Source organism: Dermochelys coriacea, chromosome 22, assembly GCF_009764565.3.
Source record: "Dermochelys coriacea isolate rDerCor1 chromosome 22, rDerCor1.pri.v4, whole genome shotgun sequence".
Classification (NCBI taxonomy): domain Eukaryota; kingdom Metazoa; phylum Chordata; order Testudines; family Dermochelyidae; genus Dermochelys; species Dermochelys coriacea.
Genome location: NC_050089.1, coordinates 9,948,890 through 9,969,603, shown reverse-complemented (window position 1 = coordinate 9,969,603; position 20,714 = coordinate 9,948,890). Strand labels below are relative to the sequence as shown.

At 46.5% G+C, this 20,714-nt stretch overlaps 1 protein-coding gene across 1 annotated transcript in view; it reads left to right on the top strand.

The window, feature by feature from the left end:
- Nucleotides 1-20,714, top strand: part of GRAMD1B (GRAM domain containing 1B) — a 281,545-nt gene that overhangs the window by 249,825 nt on the left and 11,006 nt on the right. The window contains 9 exon segments of the mRNA XM_043500797.1: nucleotides 9,744-9,828; nucleotides 11,076-11,179; nucleotides 11,351-11,446; nucleotides 12,349-12,429; nucleotides 15,159-15,274; nucleotides 15,848-16,004; nucleotides 18,796-18,982; nucleotides 19,379-19,522; nucleotides 20,501-20,619. Of these exon segments, the coding sequence (XP_043356732.1) occupies nucleotides 9,744-9,828; nucleotides 11,076-11,179; nucleotides 11,351-11,446; nucleotides 12,349-12,429; nucleotides 15,159-15,274; nucleotides 15,848-16,004; nucleotides 18,796-18,982; nucleotides 19,379-19,522; nucleotides 20,501-20,619 (1,089 nt within the window).

The following is a 20,714-nucleotide window of genomic DNA, read 5'->3' as shown; positions in this document are numbered from 1 at the left end:
TTAAACCTGTACACGTGAAACACAGGTACACCTACACTGCACGCAGACTCACTCTCACCCTCACTTACGGAGCCTCATGCACCCTAGGAGTGTAGCTCTTCCCTGCCTGTCAGCTTTGTATTACTACACTGGTTTTGGCTGTGGAGGCACCAGCCCTATTCCTGCTGCTTTTAACTGGTTTTCTTGTTTCTGTCTGGCCTGTTATGTTATCTCCCCTCCCCTTAACACCACTTTGACCTGTCCCTGCTTCTCCGGTAGAAGTTGCTCCCTGCCACGTTCCATTTTCTCTTTTCTTCTTCCAGAACGATAGCAACCTCCAGCTGTGAATATTTGCTTTAGAACTCGCCCTTCCTTTGCCTCCTAGTGTGTTCTCTGGTACCACCCATGCTTTCCAAGAGATGCATGTGAGATTTGCATCAAGACCATATCAGCTGGGGCGGGGGAGAATTTATAGTTTGTGAAGTTCAAAGTACAGAACCAATAGAAGAGTAGGCCCTTCTTCCCCAGTAGTGAAAGATCTTCCATCTGTTTTAGCCCTTCTCCTTCTATGTCCTGTAAATCAGGGGTGGAGGCTGACGGGCAGGTGCCCAGTCTGAGCGTTAAAATACAGTACCAATTCAGGTCCCTTTCCTAAGGGCCAGCTAAGTACCTGAAGGAGATTTCCACAGGGAACTCTCAATAGCCAACAGAGGCCCTTCCAGCTTTCAGCAAGCAGGGTGCAGGAGAGGACATGCCATTCTCCTTCAGTGACTTTTCTTAGATATCTCCTATGCCTCCAGCCTGGTACCCATAGTGAGAGTTATCTCAACTCTCATCTCCCGAAGGTTGAGCCACCAGCAATCCTCTATATAATATCCAGAAGCCAGTCTTGTGACACTTAGTCAACTGCTTTGTCTGGAGACTACAGCTCCCAGCAACCCTGGTCATAAAGGGGCTAACGGATCTCCTGACCGAGTCTGAACTCACGAGCCAGTGCTCTGTTCCAAAGAGCTTCCCAGCTTTAGAAAACCTGCTGTGAGAATGTGGGCTGCAGCTGAATCATATAGACCCATTTCTGATCCAGAGTGAACACATGCAGCCCTGCACCTGTGCCCATATCTCCTAGGTTGAGGAGCATGGATTTATTGGCTGGCTGGTTGAGTTCAACAGCCGTGAAAAGGGAAAGCTGCCCAAGGCATTTCCAGAGCCATTGGTGAGGAGTAGCAGACTTGGGTCCTGGCTTGTCAGGATTATTAGCCTGATTGATTAGAAGTCCATTACTAAGCACATGCAGACCCCTGCAGTGAACGTTTAGCCCTCAGGCTGCACTTTGAGTGTCCCTCTTCTGGGCTTAAGTGCTCTGTGTCTGCTCATCAGTTTTAAGACAGTGAGGTGGGGGCATGCAGTGACTGAGATCAGCAGTGAGTCACCAGGTAGCTCTGTTTACTAAGAGAGTTGTCTGTCTGTATTAGCACAGGTCTTTTGTTGTGAGAGAAGGGGTCTGGTGTGTCCTCTCCTCCTGTCCAGTGACTCTTAAGGTGATAGAGCTTTTCTCAGGCCTGCTTTGCCCTAGAAAAAGTTTGCCAGTATAGCTCTAGCTACAAACCCTCCCAGTGTAAATGCAATTTAGACTGGCAAAAAAGTGTTTTTGCTAGTATAGCTTGTATCAGATTCCTGAGCGATAAGCTATACTGGCAAAAACACTCTGCCAGTGTAGAAATATCACTAATAAAATCCCCCCCTTAAACAGCATTGCTATATGTTGGCAGCTTAGAAGGAACCTCATGTCCAGGCAAATGGATACAATTCTGTCCCTCACTTCCCCTCCTCATATCAAACCCACACATCCCTGATATTTGGTTATGGTTGAGATCACTCCCTTGTGTGAGTTTACCTGCTGTGGGACCCAATAGCTTATCAGCTCATGTTGCTATTACGTATGGGGAAGAAGGCTGTGTTATGGGCATTGTGGTAGATGTACGAAATCACTTCACTGCTGTTTTTAAAATAGGGTGTGTTTGGTCGAGCCGTTGTGCTGTGTGGAATAATTCTTCCAATCCCCTTCTCCTGGAGGAGAACAGCAGCTAGCTGTTCATGGGGTGTCAAGACACCATCCCTCCTGTGGAACAGCTATTTCTTAGCACTAGGAAGAAACCAGGCCCAGGGCAATATGGTCCAACCCCAAGTGTTCAGAAACCATGAGTCAGGCTCCCAAAATCATGAGATTGGGTAAGAGATCATGGGATTTGAACTATAATAAATGTTGGATTCTTTTTCTTTGCCTCCTGGTTTTTGAGATATCAGGGTTTATGTTTTCCCCACAGCCTCGAGGGCTAGAATCTTATTTTATATTAAAATGAGAGCTGGGATTGTCATATAGTTACATGACTCCAGGAGTTGGATCTGTAAGAGAAATACCAAATATTTTGAGACTTGCAATAAAATGGTGAGAGTGGGCAACTGGGAGAAGGTTTCTGAGGCTCAGTAAAGGAGCTGAGATTAGGGAACAGAGTAGCAGCCGTGTTAGTCTGTTTTCCACCAAATGCATCCGATGAAGTGAACTGTAGCTCACGAAAGCTTATGCTCAAATAAATTTGTTAGTCTCCAAGGTGCCAGAAGTACTCCTTTTCTTTTTGAGATTAGGGAAGTATGGTCTAGTGTGAAGCCCAGTGCAGGGAAATCATGGAGGTGAAAAGGGAAAGCCAAGATGCTAACACCTACAAGAGTAAAAATGGACATGAACAACAAATTTCAAATCCAGAGTCAAGCTTTTCCAGGATTTGGAGTGTTTGGATTTGGCGTTCTGGTCCAGCTCATTCTAGAAAGAGGGCCTAAGACATGAAATCAGATTGCAGAACCAATCCAGTCTTCCCCAAAGTTTGTGAGTTTTCATATCCACAGTTTGGGCTTGGGCCTGTCTCTGGCACAGAGCTAGCTGTGTGGGAAGCAGGAACTCTCTTAGCCACTAGCAGGAATCCCCCACCCAGTAAATGTTTTGAAAATTTTATATGTGTATTCTGGAAACATTTCACTGCCAAAAACAATCACCTCTTTCCTTTCTTTCTTTCCCCACTTGGGACTACAGGCCCTGTTCTCTGTCAGAGCATGGAGGATTCAGTTTATATTCCTCAGGTTCCACATCCAAGGTCAGAGCCAAGGAGGACTCTATGGGATTCCCCTTGGAGACACGTAGACAGCCCAGACTTCCATTCTTGTCTTCTGCTTGCTCCACTATAAATCACTCTGGTGACCCTCCTCTCTTGACTGTCCCTAAATAGGGGCATGACCTCAGGGTTCTTGGCTGTTTGGTGCCAGAGTGTCGGGCTTCTCCAGCATTTCCAGCTGCTGTATGTAGCAAGTGCTGCTTCTGTAAATCACCTCCTGCGATCTCTGTGCAAATAGAGGCCAAACAGCCGGGAGCGGATGCAGCATTGCCAAATATTCCTCCCCAGTCACTGGTGAGAAAGAATTAGCAAGAGTAAAGAGATGTCCTTGAAGAGTTAGAGCAAACAGAGCTGGTTCCAGGGACCTGCAAGACCCAGGTGCATCCAAGGGGCTTTCTATCGACTAATCGGCTCCCTGGGCCAGCCCTACCCCCACTCTCATATCTCTCTGTAGAGTTCACCCCCTGCAGCTTGCTTTCTCTCTCTCCTGGTGTGTATTTGCATTAAATATTCTCCTTCTCTACCTCAGTTCCTCCACCTCTTCTCTTATAGCTCACTCTAAACCTGCTATGCACATTGGCTTCATGATAAGGGCATCAGAGAGTTCCACCCTGGTTACAAAAATCATTTACAAGAATTCACCCTTTTCTGCCTCATTGAAATGCCTCTAGAATTATTTAAACTTCCTGTAAGACACCTGCTGAAAGGCTCTGACGGCACAGCAGCGTGATTCAATCCATTTCTCTTTGAGAACAAAGTCTGGGGCGCAGCTCTAACCACAGACTATAATGAGTGGGATGAAGCGCCATCAGAAACTCTGCATTGTTCGCAGTTGTCCACACAAACACTGCGTGCACACACAAAGGATCTTTCCCAACAATGGCTCCAGAGGAGAGTTAGGGCTATTACCTCTGTTGATCCACACACACAATTGAACATTCAGCTTCTAGTACCATCTCACTCAGAGCAGCATGTGCTACCCTGTCATCACAAAACACCGGAAGACCAGAGATGGGATTGTGATAAGCACGTACTTTTCTCTCGGTCGCTACAAAATCATCATCCAGATCCTGTTCAAATTACAAATACGTTCAAGATGGAACACCAAACTCTCTAACAAAGGCAGTATACTGCTTGCTGGGAAGGACTGATTGAAATACAGCATGCAATCAAGTGCTGTAGTTTCATCTACAGTAGCTTTGGTGTAACATATGCCTCATGGCAGTACTATATGCAATAATAGAAGCAAACTCGTGTCAGCTCCAGCATCAGGGCCTAATTTGTCAATACAATGCATTGCTGTTTGCACCTAAGCAAAATAGGTGAACTCCCCCCACTGTATTTTCCACTGAATGCATCCGATGAAGTGAGCTGTAGCTCCCGAAAGCTTATGCTCAAATAAATTTGTTAGTCTCTAAGGTGCCACAAGTACTCCTGTTCTTTTTGCAGATACAGACTAACACGGCTGCTGCTCTGAAACCCATTGTTTTAAATAATTCACGGGGTAATTTCTGCAAATAATTCTTAATCTCTATCTAGTTCATCAGCAATTCGTTACAAATTTTCAGTATTCAAACTTTGACCTGTATCGATTAGTTTTGATTGGGCATCTATTTCATTGTGATATGTTCAGTTCTCTCATTGGAGGATCTTAGCACAAAGGCCACGTCTACTCTACAAGTGTTTGCTGGCACACCTATATTACTTGGGTGTGAAGAAGTGTGATCTCTGACCAGTGTAGCTGTGCAGGCCAAAGCCCCTAATGTAGACACAATTATACCAGCAAAACTATGCTTTTGCTGATGGTTTGTTTTGCTCGGGGTAGAAATAAACTGTACTGGCAAAAGCTGTTTTTCCCATATAAACTGTGTCCACACTAGGATCGCTTTGCTGGTGTAATATACTGGTATTGCCACACCGGCAAAGCACTCCTTTTGTTAATCTGGCCTAGAAATCAGGCATTTCCTAATCTAGTGATTGGGAATTCAAAATTTACTTGCCACCAAAATTCCCCAATAATTACTTGAAAATTGCTCAGCATTCCTGCCATTCTCTTTAAAAACGGCTGTACACTCCTGGCAGGAGACTCCTTCAGTAAGAATATTTGGGGAAAGCCGAAAAGAGGCTGGGAACGCTGGCAAATCAAAGACATTGGAACAAATTTTGCAGAGTATTTGGCCAAGTTCCTTGCTGGTATTAATGGGGGCAACAACAGTTTTGCCCTCTTGTGCCAGCAGAGAATTTGGCCCACTTTTGTCATAGGTGTCCATTTCAACCCCAAAACCTGGTACATCCTTCGTGAAACACCGAGGACCAAGTCCATCCTTGGTGCAGCTCTGAGCAGAGGATTTGTGTCTGCTCCCTCTCAATGTCTCTCCCGCTCTCCTTCAGTTTTCTATGTTGTATAATCCCAGACCATCCTTTGCCAAGCCTCCCTGTCCTCTCCCTCCCACATCGATTGCTTTGGGTTTCCTGCCAGAGTATTTGTGTCTGTTTGAACAGCCAAAGCCAGAGATGTTTCTCCATGTGAAATCCACCCTTTACCCCAACATCTTATCTGTCCTTACCACCACCCCTATGGTGTCATTCTGCCCCAGCTCCCTGTGTTTGTGGTAGAGTTAATGTTTACCTTGATCAATTCTGCCTGGCTCTTGCTATCAGTATGTGCTGCTTTGCAGAGGAGGTAGGTGGATGTGCAAAGAGAAGAGAAACATCAGTTGCCGTTCCAGGTGATTCTGGAAGTAGTTTCTCAACCAGCTCTATTCATTACAGTGACCAAAGCCCTTACATTGCAGTTGTCTGCAGCACTAGACCCCCATCACAGAGCAAGCTGTCACTGTTGAATATAGTAGTGTTGGTTTGTAGAAGTCACCCTGCACTGTTGTTGGCAGATGGGGTATATTGCTTCACTCCTGGCTATGCTGAGACACACACATCTGTGTCCAGTCTAGCTTCAGCAATTCCACTTTTGAGTGTGTGGGGTGAGAGAGATTACTGAACCAAACGCAAGCTGCTTGCCTACTTCCCCAGGAATCTCTCTCGCATCAGTGAGTCACAGTCCCTATGCCTGGAATTAAGCCCTATTCTGGATCCTCTGGCTTTGTAAGAGCTGAGATTTTCTAGATGTACTTCTGCCCAGTTCTTTGAGTCTTTTACTGGATACACTCTGGCCCAGCTCCCACAGAACCATCATCATCATCAGTGACCCTGCATTCTGAACAGAAGCTGTGCCATATTACCAAAGTCTTCCTGTGCATGTCCTCCTTTGAGCATTTCTGCACTTTAAGGGGGATGGGGTGCTGAGGGGGGCAGGCACTGTGGATTGCAGAAGAAGTTTAAACCAGTCTCCCCTGAAACTCTGAGAGAGTCCAGCTGCCGGAGCTTGAAGGCAATCCTCACCCTACCTTGCAAACGTGGACCTGGTTACTGATAAAAGGAAAGAAGGACTTGTGGCACCTTAGAGACTAACAAATTTATTTGAGCATAAGCTTTCGTGAGCTACAGCTCGCTTCATGAGTCTCTAAGGTGCCACAAGTACTCCTTTTCTGTTTGCGAATACAGACTAACGCGGCTGCTACTCTGAAACCTGAATAAAAGGAGGAGCTCCCGTTTTTCAAAGGCATCTTGTGGTAATAGAGCTCCAGACCAGTCCAGTCTCCCCTCATGTTGCTGATTTCATCATAGCTGTGCTCTCCTCCTCCCTTCCCCTCCCCCTCAACGCAAGCTCTGTCCAACAACTTTCCATTACAGGAAACATCTGTTGGAGGCAGGACTGAGCCTGGGTTACTGCAGGGCATTGGCCGACAGAGTTACCCAGATCCAGTAACTTAAAGCATGTGCAAGTCATTTCAATATCTCCCCTCCCGCGCTGTCCATGAGAAAAATTAACAAAGACCAAAGCTGCCTTTCAGAGCAGAAAGGAGATGGGAGAGGAGAGCCTGCGGCAGGCGCTGGAGAAACAAGTTACTGCTTCTCTGATCAGCAGGCTGTGTTAGTGAGCTGCATACCAGCATCCTGAGCAGCCTCGGAAATTGAGGCTAGATCCGTGATTTACTGCTAACACTGTGGGGTCCTGGAGAGCTGGACTATGTAAGTGACTGCTTGTCCTGAGCAGCCGTGTCTGTAAGGCACTGCTGCCCCCTTGCAGCCCCGCTTGGACTCTTCCAGCTGAAGGCACTTTTGCAGTGCTCCTTCAAAGGATACTCCCGAGTGGTGACCAGTGAGAGAGAAGCCACAAAAGCGCGAATAGTGCTGACCAATGAGTTCTCCTTAGGAGCCACTCTTTCAAAGTCTCTTGGAGAGTGATTCTTCTCTGGAGCTGCAGAGACTGCTAGGGCAGAAGAGCTGAATGTGAGGAGGAGAGAAACAGGCTGCTGCTGCTGTGTCTTCATTGGCTTTGAATCTGAACCAGCGCAAGTGGCAGTGTGAGCAGGAGAAGGGGAGGGTGGCGGAGAGGTCAAAGGTATTGAGGGGGTGTCATGGACTGCTTGTTGGAGTGTGGCGCGCTCTGGGGCCCCATGCTGGGTCAAGAGAACGAGGAGTTGCTGTGGTACCTGGGGGGGCTGAACAGCTCACCCCAAGAATATGACAGCCCAGGATCAGAAGAAATTCCAGCCGTGAGTGTCTTCTTTTATCAGTGTCACAGAAGTTCTGGTGCCACCTCTCTTTGCCACTTAGATCCCACTGCCAAACAGAAGACTCTGGAGAGTCCAGTTTTTAAATATGGAAGCCTTCATGGAGAATCCCAAGCCCAAACTGGGGATCGGAACATCCCTGACTGCAGGGGAAGGTTCTGATCCAGCTCCAAAAGTTTACTGTTCCACTCAGTCTCTCTAATGGGCTGAACCAAAACCTCAGTTCTGGTTGCACCCCTTCTCCTAGCTCACCCCACTGTGAGCTTTGGAGAAATTTGGGTCCAGGCTCTAACTCCTCCACTGGGGCCCACCTCTAGCCCTGAGCCCACATTTGGATGCTCAGATTGGCATATTGGTGAGTAAATTCCCAGTTCCCACACCTGCAAATTTCTGTGTCCAATGCAAGACTGTGACATTGTAATGAAGTACCTATCTTTGGGTCCACAGACTGTCTCTGAAGGACCTAGATGAAGCGAAGAGCTATTACATGGCTTATTAATCAAACTCGAAGGGGGGTGCAAAAGGGTTGCAGCTAAATTCTTAGTGAGACGGTTCTCAGGGAATGAGAGGGGCTGATTTTTGCATGATTTTTTTTTCTTCACTTCTTCCTGTGCTAAGACTTTTGTAATACACATGACAGGTTCAGAGTAGCAGCCGTGTTAGTCTGTATTCGCAAAAATAAAAGGAGTACTTGTGGCACCTTAGAGACTAAGAAATTTATTTGAGCATAAGCTTTCGTGAGCTACAGCTCACTTCATCGGATGCCTTTGGGTGGAAATTTATTTGAGCATAAGCTTTCGTGAGCTACAGCTCACTTCATCGGATGCATTTGGTGGAAATGCATTCCACCAAATGCATCCGATGAAGTGAGCTGTAGCTCACGAAAGCTTATGCTCAAATAAATTTGTTAGTCTCTAAGATGCCACAAGTACTCCTTTTCTTTTTGTAATACACATGGCAAGTAATCTCCCTGGTGCCCTCTTCCCTCCCGTTCCTCTAGCAGAAGGCAGCTTCTGAATTCCCTGTGTTCTGCCCTCATTCACCTGTCTTTCTGACTCAGGGAAAGTGTTGCCCTGCAAGAATAGGGGTGGGAAGGGATTAGACAGACAGGGCTGTACCCCAGGAGAAGGAGAAGGGAGCATTCTGGATTAGAGGAGAGATGTGCTACATTGGCATTTCTGCCTGCCTCCATTCATAGCTCTCAGAAGGCTCTGCCGGCAGGGAAGGTTCAGCCATTCTCAGAAGTCAGCATTGGCCAAGGAGGCTGCGTTTGGCCAAGATTACCGCTCCCGAAATGGATTCATACTAAAGTTTAGTAAACACAGGAGATGAGCCAGCTCATGGTCTTGCTGCAGCCAATGGCAAAACTTCCATTGATTTTTTCTTCATTTGGGCCAGCATAAAGTCCCCACTTGCAGCCTCTCCTGTCTCCCATGGGAGTGCTGGCACCACACCAGTCAGCAGGGAGAGCTCCAGACTTCAGCATCCATGAGCTCCCAGTGCCAGTGTTTCTACCTCATTCCCTGCAGGAGAAGCACCTGACGCTAGGGTTCCTATACCACTCCCTGCATTGCTGCCTTCTGGAATAGCTGGTGGGGTCCACCACCTCCAGAGCTCCTCTAGCACCTGGTGCTGGGAAAGTCTGCAGTCCATGAGTGCTTCCCTGCAGCTGTCACTGCTGTGCTATTTCACATTGCCACCGAGCAGACCATGGCATAGCCCTTCTGCTTGCTGCTCCCACTTCTCTGACAAGTCAGGGTCTCTTCCTCCTTTATTCCTGCCTTCTGCACGCTTACTAAACTCAGCCCCCAATCTTCCCCTCGATGTGTCACTGGGATAACATCTCCTGGTCTCCTGCTTTTGTAAACTCATCAAATCTCCTTCTTGCACCCCAAGACCAGATGTCCTTGTCTTTCTCTCCCCGCCACTCCCAGTCCCTCTCTAATGGTCACTCTGTTATTTGCAGGTGTTGAGTCCGACATATAAACAGCGTAATGAAGATTTCAGAAAACTCTTCAAACAGCTTCCTGACACTGAGCGTCTCATAGTAGGTAAGGCTGGCTGGGCTCCTCCCTGCCCTTCTGCACCGTGCCCTGCTAGGCTGTGTGCGGATGTTTCGGGAGGAAGCTCAGGGACAGGTGCATGAGTCCATTTTCTCTAGAAAGAGGTCACCCTTATGCCTTGTCTACACTTGCAGTGGCGTGTAGGGTGTGGTTAGCTCCATACCGCAGTGAAAGGCCGGCTGTGTCCACGCTGCCGTGTGTAGCTCCACACCGCAGTGAAAGGCCGGCTGCATCCACGCTGCCATGTGTAGCTCCACCCCGCACTGAAAGGCTCTGGCACAGGTGAGGCTTTCTCCCCTGTACTCTTCCCACCTAAACAGTGCCTCACCCTCCACACAGCTATTCACATCTATACTAGTGGGATGTGCAGTGTCTGTACTCTGCATGCAGCCGTAAGTGTAGTGAACAAGCCCGTTGCCTGCCTCCTGTATATGGAGGGCCCGATCCTCAGCTGGTGCAAATAGTGCTTTTTCTGCTGGCTTCACTAAGCAACGCTGATTGGCTCTGCCTGAGGATCTGGCTCCTAATGGCTTCGAGAGCCTGCAGAAAAGTCCCCTTCCCACTAGGTGAGTCAGGTGAGGGGTTAACCTGAGAGCTGGTTTGCAGCTGTTAACTCATGTTACCTACCACAACGATCCTTGTTTGATGGAGGGGAGAGTATCTGAGGGAAGGGAGAGAAGAAAGGGCTGAAAGCAGGCAAGGAGCAGTGTATGGAGGGGTGGGGGAAAGGAGGGTTAAAGCAAAGGCTCAGCAAGATGGGTACGTTAAGCCACCGAAGAGGCCAGCTGTGCAAGTTCCTATCCAGCTCCACGTTCCCCATATGTGTGTCAGGAGGGAAGTCCAGAGTTGTCACCTGGGCCTTTTTCTTGTTTACTTTGGGTTACCCATCTTGCCCATTTCTCCCACTCCCAGTTAAGCCACCATGCTGCAGTGGTTTGACGACTACCCGTCGCACTGCATCCATTCACTTGTACTGTGCGTGAGGGATGATCTGAGAACCACCCGTTATTATCTGAAAGGTGCAAATGCTGAGGAGGGAGAAGAGCTGTTGGGTATGGTTCAGGCGGGCAGAGCTATGCCTAATGGCACTGAACAGTGGGAAGGAAAATACAGCCATTTTTCCCGGCTCAGCTCTTTGACTTGTTTTGGCATAGTTGTGGTTCTGTCTGGCCTACCAGCTCACGCAATATGCCAGTGCTCCTGCTTCCTGCTTATCTTCTGGTGCCTATCCACAGATTACTCATGTGCGCTTCAAAGAGACATTCTCCTGCAGGGCCGACTCTACCTCTCCGAAAACTGGATCTGCTTCTACAGCAACATCTTCCGCTGGGAAACACTGGTAAAGACCCTCTTACTTCTCCATGAGGGTTGTGATTTCCAGGGCTGTCAGCGTTTTCTTACCCATCTCGAAAGCATTCTGGACATGCCGTGACTTCTTTGTTAACTCACCTCTGTGCCCCCTTTCTCTTTCTCGCATCCCTTTTCTCTTGTGCCATGGCCCTGACCATAGCTGACAGTCCGTTTGAAGGATATCTGCTCCATGACCAAGGAAAAAACTGCACGGCTCATTCCTAACGCCATCCAAGTTTGCACTGACACTGAAAAGGTACGTCCCAGAACCCTCCACTTCTGGCCAATCTGCACAAGGTGAGTGCTGAGCTAGTCTGGTGCCGGGGTGGTATAAATACCTAACATGGGGTCATCGCTGATGTTGGCATTGGGTAGACGCAGAGATGCAGTATACATACAGCATACTGCTAAGTGTAGCTTTGGGGACATGAGGGTAATGCAGGGACAGCATCCAGATCCTGAGATAAGGCTGGCTGATCTAGGGACAGCGAATGGATTGTTGTGCGGGGAAAGGGTTATGCGAGGAAGGCATTAGGGAAGGGGACTGGGAAATCACTGATCCCTGCCACTTGAGCAAATCACTTCCCCTCTCTGAGCCTCAGATTTCCCATCTCTAAAATGGGGATAATAATATTTATCTCCCAGGGGTGTTGAGGGACCTAATTGAAAGCAGTTTGTGATCCTCAGCTAGAAATAAAGAAATGCAAAGGTATGATGTTGGGGAAGGGGAATATAGGGATGTAACACAAATCCCTGTGTGGATTTCAAATATAAAACTGCATTTGTTTGGTGCCTTGGGGAGAGGGGTGATGTGCAGAGAGTCAGCGGAGCCCAGCATGGGGTTGGGTCTAAAGCAGGGATACTGCACACAGCCTGTGGAGCAGGTAGACGTTCTCACCCAAAACACTGGTGATACAAACCCCTGCACATGAATTTTTGACTCACAGTGTAGGTTGCTGTGTTAATGGCTACTTATGTTGTCCTCAAACATGCTCCCTTGGGTAAGTGACACTCAGATCCCCCCTTTGCTCAGTAGTTGAACAGTTCTGCTTTCAGTAAGCTCATTAATTCTCCATTTGTTCTGCTCATGAAGGCTGAAATCGCATTCCTCTATTTTTTGCTGGCACTCACTTTTTCTCTCTGTCTCTGCACTTTCAGCACTTTTTCACTTCCTTCGGTGCCCGAGACAGGACATATATGATGATGTTCAGACTGTGGCAGAATGCTCTCCTCGAAAAGGTACGGAGACTTTCCTGTGTGCATGTAGCAGAGCTCCCTGCTGCCTGGTTGGGGCAGTCTGCTCACTAAATGTGCTTCCCCAGCTCAGACCCATGCAGGAATCCACAATGCTTGTGGCTAATCCATATACATGAACCTGTAGGTACACTAAATGCACATCTGTGCAAGCAAATCAGATAATTGTGCAAGTGCAATTACCCCTGTTACTCACAGAATTACTTTTATGCATAGGCATATCGGCACACAAATTAAAGCTCCTCTGTTGAAAATGTGTCCCACCTCTTTTACCACTGCTGGCATATGAATACATGTGTGGCCCTGCAATAGTTTTCGTAAGGCCCTCATTTAAAATTAACTGGCCCAGAAAAAAAGTAGTCCCTGCGTGTAGCAGAAATCTCTGACCACACAGGAAAAGGGCATAACAGGCACACAGTGCAGGAGGGAGAGTCAAGGATGGGACAGAGACAGAGCATGAGTCTACGACATCCCAGTGCGTGCAGGAGCAGTGGAGAAGATGCAACGCATAGGGTAACACTGGAAGAGTATGGTTCCAAAATGTGCCAGTATATCCCACCTATTCTGTAGCAGCTGGAGTCCTGAATGTATCTGGTTTGACTTGCAGATTCCATCCTGTACCAGTATGTCCATCCTCCTTGCAGGAGTGAGAGTCCAGGATGGAACAGATAGGAGTATCAGCACGTGGAGGTGTGCTCAGCAGTGCCATAGGAGTGTGAGCTCACAACACGCTAGAATTGTTAACTAAAGCAGGCCTTGAGTTCAGGACAAGGCAGTGTTAGCATGTAGCATAATAAACTTCTCTCTGCGATACCTTGATGTATCACCAGTGTAACATAGTGATTGAAACAGCCTTATTTAAATTCATATCGAAAGTCTGTGTCCTTAGTTCAAGGCTTGAAACAAACAGGAACTGAGATTTGGAGCGGTGAAGACAGGCAATACTTTAAGCTCCCTTTCCCCAAATTCAGGGCCCAAGGCTGGTAGGGTGGGAGAGAGAAAAAAGAAAGAAACCCAGCCAGGTGCCCTTGATAAAGCATAGGAATTTAATAAACTACAGATGGGCAGAGGATGAAATGGAACTAGATTGCCTCCTGGTAAATCTGTTTTCCATTTGAGCCTTCCATCATTTTGACGATTACTGTGACATGGTTAAATCATTGTAACCTTGATTAAGATTTTCCTTCCTTGTCACAGACAGCAACAACTGGGAAGAATTCAGACCAACCAACTCCAGAAAGGTTCATGGGATTTTTTTTTAATTAGTGAGAAATCCTTCTTGCCTGTCATTTTATTTCCTGTTGGAAACAAACCATCCCTTTATTGTCCCCCAAAACCTCTATATCACAAGTTCTGCTGCCTCTTCTCTGCATAGTTGGAAGATGTAATCACGTTCTGATCAGCTGATCTGGATCCCCAAAGGGCTAGGCTTTGAAGATTGACCTTCCCTGTAATTTTGTTTCTCTTTCTAACTAGTGGTGTGTATGATCTTTTCAAAGTAATGCCACGAGTCCATCTCTTCACAGTAATGCTAGTCTTCTCAGTTTAAAGCCCCGGGGGAAAATATCTCTGTCTCTTCAAAGCCACTTCAGGTTTTTTTGTTTTGTTTTGTTTAATGGCTTTCTCTGTAGCAGCAAATTGTGGGCAGCCTCCATTTAAAAAAAAAAAAGAAAAAGAAACAAACTTGTCAAAAAACCCAGAGGTCCTTTGTATCGTGTTAGTGGGAGGGTAAAAACACACATGAAGGAGAGAAGAGCTTCCTAAAGGAGCAGAACTACCATGGTTGATGATATTTATACAGCACCATGAGGATATGCAGGGAGATTTGTAGGCAAGTCTCCCTCTCCAAGCTGCTCCAGGGCTATCCTCGTCCTGGTGCTTCCTCTCCTCTTTCCCAGGCGTCTGACGAGCCATGAAGTTGTTGTATAAGAAATCAAGGAGGTGACCCAGAGCTATCTAGGCCAGAACTTGAGCTGACAGCAAAAGCTTGCATGGTAATGGTGTGACTATTATACCAGGGTGGTCTCTAATCGGGGGCAGTTTCTGTATGTGGCAATATGTATGCTCACAGTCTCTGCTCACCCAGTGAGCTTTGTGGCCGGCTCATTGTAGCAAACAATCTCCCAGCATCACTGGGGTTCATTGCCAGGAAGAGACTGTCACAAGCTTGTGGCCCTGGGAGAGAAGATGCTATGCCACTGTGAGCTACGTTACTGAGCTCTCACTTCAGCTCCCCAGGCAGGAAATTAGCCCTCCTGTGAAAATGAAATAAATGGCTTTAAATCAGTAAAGAAAGAGAAAGAAAGTGAGGTGAGCAGCATTGCAGGAAACTGGAACATGCAACAACAGTTTCCTACCTTAGGTCATGGATAGAAACTTCCACTAGTTCCCCTAGGGCTGAGACCCACATTGGCCTGACCTGTATCCCAGCATGTTTATGCCAGGCTTTTGCTGGGCTCTGGCATTCACTGGGCTGGAGTGTTACCTCATGGTTGGAGAAGAGGAATAACTATCAGGTGTCCTTGGTTCTGTTCACAGCTGGGACACCTTGGCTGAGGCAAGCGTGGGTGTTACAAGAATGAGTCAGTCATTGTTAGGGTAGCACACTGAAGGTATGAAGTGCTGTGTAAGTGCTAAGCGAGATGAATTAATTAGTGTCTGGGATTCTTAGATGGAAGGTGCATGGTGTTATCCTTTCCCCCCTCGTCCCATAGCCCCTGTGTCCAAAGGAGCTCTGGCACTTCGTCCACCAATGTTACGGGAACGAACTGGGGCTGACCAGCGATGATGAAGACTACGTGCCTCCTGATGATGATTTCAACACGATGGGGTGAGTAAGTGAAACTAGCTCGTGATGAAGAATTGTGAATGCTGGTGATACCTTTAGGAAATTAGGGCCCCCATCCCTTGCAGGCCTCCAACTACCCTCGAACTCAGTGTGCAAGGAATTGTGGGATCAGGCTGGAGATCGGGACTAAGCATCAAATGCTTTAGATGCTTATCATGCACCATACCCTTTTACCTGTCAATGGACTTTCAGCACTGAAAGAACAGTGCCCTGCTATTTGAGTTAAAGTAGTAGCTCTGTTAGCAAGGAGCTAACACTGTTACACTGACTGGAGCCAGCCACTGCAGTGAGCACATAGTGTTGCACGCAAGCCAATCCATTATCCTGACAGAAGATACCAAAACCTCTCGATAATTTGTATAAGCACCTGAAATGTTGGGGGCTGGAACCATGTTGGGAAAAGGCTGTTCCCACAAGATTCCCAGTCATTTCTGCTTCCCCTCAGGCTGGAAATACCATGAGAACATCCTTATTCCAATGTTTCCCATCTCCAGTCCCAGCCAGAGCTAGGAAAATACAGAGTTAAAAACTGGTGTGTTCTGTCTGGATTTACAGCTACTGCGAGGAGATCCCTGTAGAAGAAAACGAAGTGAATGACAGCTGCTCCAAGAGCAGCATGGAGGCCAAACCTGAAGCTAGCCCTCTGCTGCCCAAGAAGTCCGTCACCGCCAGCACATTGACATCCACGGGGAGCAGTGAAGCGCCAACTTCGGTATGTGTCTCCTTCCACTACCCCATCCCAAATCTGATTGCAGACCAGAGGCCAGGAGCATACAAATAGGCTGAAGGAAAGACAAGCTATGACTTAGAGGAGAGATTCAGGTCGATAATTTAGCAATCTGCAGAAGTTACGTGTAATATCTTGGGGATACTGTTGTCTCTTTATTTATTTATTTAGACTTATACACACACCCTTTAAGCAGGGAGTTCCTGATCCTCCTCCTCCTGACTGTTCTTAAATAAATTGTGCTATAACAAGCTGCTATAGTCCCTCTTCCAATGCAACCAAAAATAACCCACCCCCCAAAAGCATTGCTATGATCTGCTGATGCGGCCCTCCACAAGACAAAAAAAAAAAAAAAAGAAGGGGGACCTTCAGCCTGCCATGGAAGTTATTAACCGTGCCTGTTATATGGTGGCAATGAAAGCATTTTGGCAACTGTGGGCCCAGATTAAAGGAAACTGATTTTTCAAGATAGATTCAGGTTGTTTGTGTTTTCCCCCTTAAAATCTCTTTCCACTCGTGGCATCACTCCAAGGCAGAGTTAAGGTGATTGAGGTGCCCTGGCTGCACGTTTCCATACCTTGACAAGTTTGGATTGTGTTGGGGTTTAAGCTGAACTCCGAATTTCCTGGGTTTATAGTGCTTGTTTGGAGGATAACTGCAACTTGGATATGATTTTTTTTTTAAATTATATCCTTATATATGCTCAACCTTAACTGAAATATAAAAAGGTCTTTGAGAATACGTGATATAACAGCATACACATGCACACAAAGCATTAGCTTGATTTCCAGAGGTGTTGAGCAGCCCCAGCTGTTGTTGAAGTCAAGGGGGGCTGCAGGTGTTCAGACCTTGAAAAATTGGTCCCTGTGTGTATTAAAAATAAATATATCAATTAGGGCTGTTAATTGCAGTTAACTCATGTGATTAATTTAAAAAAATAATTGCAATTAAAAAAATTAATTGCAATTAATCACAGTTTTAATTGCACTGTTAAACAATAGAATACAAATTGAAATTTATTAAATATTTTGGATGTTTTTCTATATTTTCATATATATTCTGTGTTATAATTGAAATCAAAATGCATATTATTCTTTATTACAAATATTTGCATGGTAAAAATGATAAAAGAAATAGTGTTTTCAATTCACCTCATACAAGTACTATAGTGCAATCTTTGTTGTGAAAGTGCAACTTACAAATGTAGATTTTTGTTTGTTGTTTACATTTGCAGGATATAATGCTGCCCTCTTCTTATTTACAATGTGATCAGAAAGTGAGAATAGGTATTTGCATGGTGCTTTTGTAGCCAGTATTGGAAGGTATTTACATGCCAGATATGCTAAACATTTGTATGTCCCTTCATGCTTCAGCCACCATTCCAGAGGACATGCTTCCATGCTGATGACACTCGTTAAAAAAATGACGTGTTAATTAAATTTGTGACTGAACTCCTTGGGGGAGAATTGTATGTCCCCTGCTCTGTTTTACCTGCTTTTGTCATATTTAATGTTATAGCAGTCTCGGATGATGACCCAGCACATGTTGTTCATTTTAAGAACACTTTCACTGCAGATTTCACACAACACAAAGAAGGTACCAATGTGAGATTTCTAAGGATAGATATAGCACTCAACCCAAGGTTTAAGTATCTGAAGTGCCTTCCAAAATCTGAGAGGGAGAGGTGTGGAGCATGCTTTCAGAAGTCTTAAAAGAGCAACGCTCCGATGCGGAAACTACAGAACCCAAACCACCAAAAAAGAAAATCAACCTTCTGCTGATGTATCTGAGTCTCATAATGAAAATGAACGTGCCTCGGTCACTGGTTTGGATAGTTATCAAACAGAACCGGTCATCATCATGGACTCATGTCCCCTGGAATGGTTATTGAAGCATGAAGGGACATATGAGTCTTTAGAGCATCTGGCACATAAATATCTTGTGACGCCAGCTACAACAGTGCCATGAGAACGCCTGTTCTCACTTTCAGATGATATTGTAAACAAGAAGTGGGCAGCATTATCTCCTGCAAATGTAAACAAACTTGTTTGTCCAAGTGATTGGCTGAGCAAGAAGTAGGACTGAGTGGACTTGCAGGCTCTAAAATTTTACATTATTTTATTTTTGAATGCAGGTTTTTTTATATAATTCTACATTTGTAAGTTCAACTTTCATGATAAAGAGATTGCACTACAGTACTTGTATTAGGTGAACTGAAAAATACTATTTCTTTTGTTTTTTTACAATGCAAATACTTGTAATCAAAAATAAATACAAAGTGAGCACAGTGCACTTTTTATTCTGTGTTGTAATTGAAATCAATATATTTGAAAATGTAGAACACATCCAAAAACTATTTAAATAAATGGTATTCTGTTATTGTTTAACAGCGCGATTAATCGTGATAAATTTTTTTAATTGCTTGACAGCCCTAATCTGAACCCTTCTCACACCATCAGATGTCACTTAGGGCAGGAGCCTGGCTCCCCATAGTTGTATATCATGCGGTTTGCAGGAATGGCTACCTTGTTATGCTTCTATAATTTAACTTTTTTTATGAGGATAGGTGGTTGGCCCATTGCTCAGCCCCAGTTTGGAGGACTGCTTGTCTTCTGGGTTCTGGTCTTTGACCTGTAGGGTGTCTGTGTGTCAGAGAGAGAGAGCTATGCCAGTGGGAATTTTAACTGATAGGGGGCGTGTGTGTGTCAAAATTGCATCACGTAATTCTCTGTGGTGGCATCCTGATTGCCTTTCTTGCACTCTGGCCCTGTCCCAGTTTGATGGGATGCTTCCAGGAGGAGGAGTGGTGGTGGAGAGTCCCCTTGAGAAGGAACTCACCCTTGAAAACATCATTGGAGACAAGATAGAGATCATCGCCCCGGTGAACTCCCCTTCCCTGGACTTCAACGACAATGAGGACATTCCAACGGAGCTTAGCGACTCGTCAGAGACCCATGACGAAGGTGGGCAGTGATGGCGGGTATTGCTGTCCTGTGGTGTCCCATGATGCACTGGTGCTATCTTTCCCAATTGGAGGTGTTGCGGGGGGGATACTGTGCTACCCTCCTTTACTGGATCCATGAGGTCTTTCGTGTTCTTTCGCACCAGGAAGACACCAGCAACTCAGCATCGTGGGCCAGATGAAAGGCTAACAATGAAATAACTCCATGGGGTAAATTACACTACTAATGTTATGGTCATTGCCCTGAGGGCATTAAAAGAAAGGGAACCAGCTGCGTCTCCTTTCCCAAACTGTCCATGGTACTGTCCTGGCACTGCGAAAGGGGAGCCTTTGAGCCTGGTGCAGTGTCCTTTGGCCTGGAGGCCAGCAGCAGCCACCCCTCTCTGTCTCCCTGCAGGGGAAGTTCAGGCCTTTTACGAGGATCTGAATGGCCGGCAGTACATGAATGAGGTGTTCAGTTTCAGCGTGGACAAACTGTATGACCTGCTCTTCACTGACTCCCAGTTCCAGAGGGATTTCATGGAACAGCGTCGGTTCTCCGGTGAGCCATGCACCATCCTAGCACATGCCCCACGCCCAGCAGCTGATTCAGGCAGCGTCCTCTGAGCACTAGGAGCTAAGGGCAATGCAGAAGGGGGCCTCTGCATGTTGGTCTGGAGCGCGCGGCTTAGAGGCATAACTTAGTGTAATGCTGTTGCTGCCACAAGTGTACCTGGAGGGTGAGGCTGGCTGGGCTGGCAGTATCAATGGGAGTCCTGAAGTCTTTGGCAGTTCCAGGCTCCATTTAAGTTCAGCCCTCCCTTGATCTCACACACCCAGTTCCAGGCACCAGGTTCCCAGTAGAAAGCTTCTCTGCCTCCGCATGCAAATTCTAGTACATCACAGAGTGGTACAGTCTGTAGCCCAGGCAGGGAGTGATCCTTGGTGTAGTACAGTCCATGTTTTTACTGTAGCTCTAACATCGTCATGTGGGAAGACAGAGAGACCCCCTGACCCTATCCCTGATGCTGGACAAGGGGAGAGAAACCAGACCTCCGAATTCCTCAGGCATTTCTAAAGCTAAAGCAATGCTACAATGAGCCTCTTTCTACATGTTTTCTGCCTCTCCCCCATCTGGCAGCCTCACAGAACTTGAAAAGTATGGTGGTTGGAAAGGTCAACACAAAACTCTTTTTTTTTTTTTTTTTAAATAAAAAAGATAAATGAAGTGAATGTGAGCACCGTCAGAGGGTGCTGGATTGACAGCCCTGGAGAATGATGTTTTGGTGTATCTGTGGGACAGTCAGCGGCTTCCCCAGCCCCTCCACATCAGTGTGCCTCTGTTCTTAGAGAGGCCATGCCTAGGGGAGGGAGAGGTCTTCAGTCTCCATGGTCCATTTCAGTCCTCTGAGTCTCAAGCCAGCCAAAGAGGGGAGCAATGAGGGCCAATCTTGTTGGGTCTGGGTGTGTGGATAGCTTCCCACGGAGTTAACACCTCTGTCTATTCAAGATTCTAACTCGGTGGCCTTTCCTTTCCAAGATATTATTTTTCATCCATGGAAGAAAGAAGAAAACGGCAATCAGAGCAGAGCAATCCTGTACACGATCACACTCACCAACCCTCTTGCCCCGAAAACTGCTACTGTCACCGAGACTCAGGTATGTGGAAGCGGAATAGGAAGGTGACAGACAGAGACTGATCAGAGACTTATTTTAATACCCTGGGCTCTGGGATGTGCGTGTCTCTCACTCTC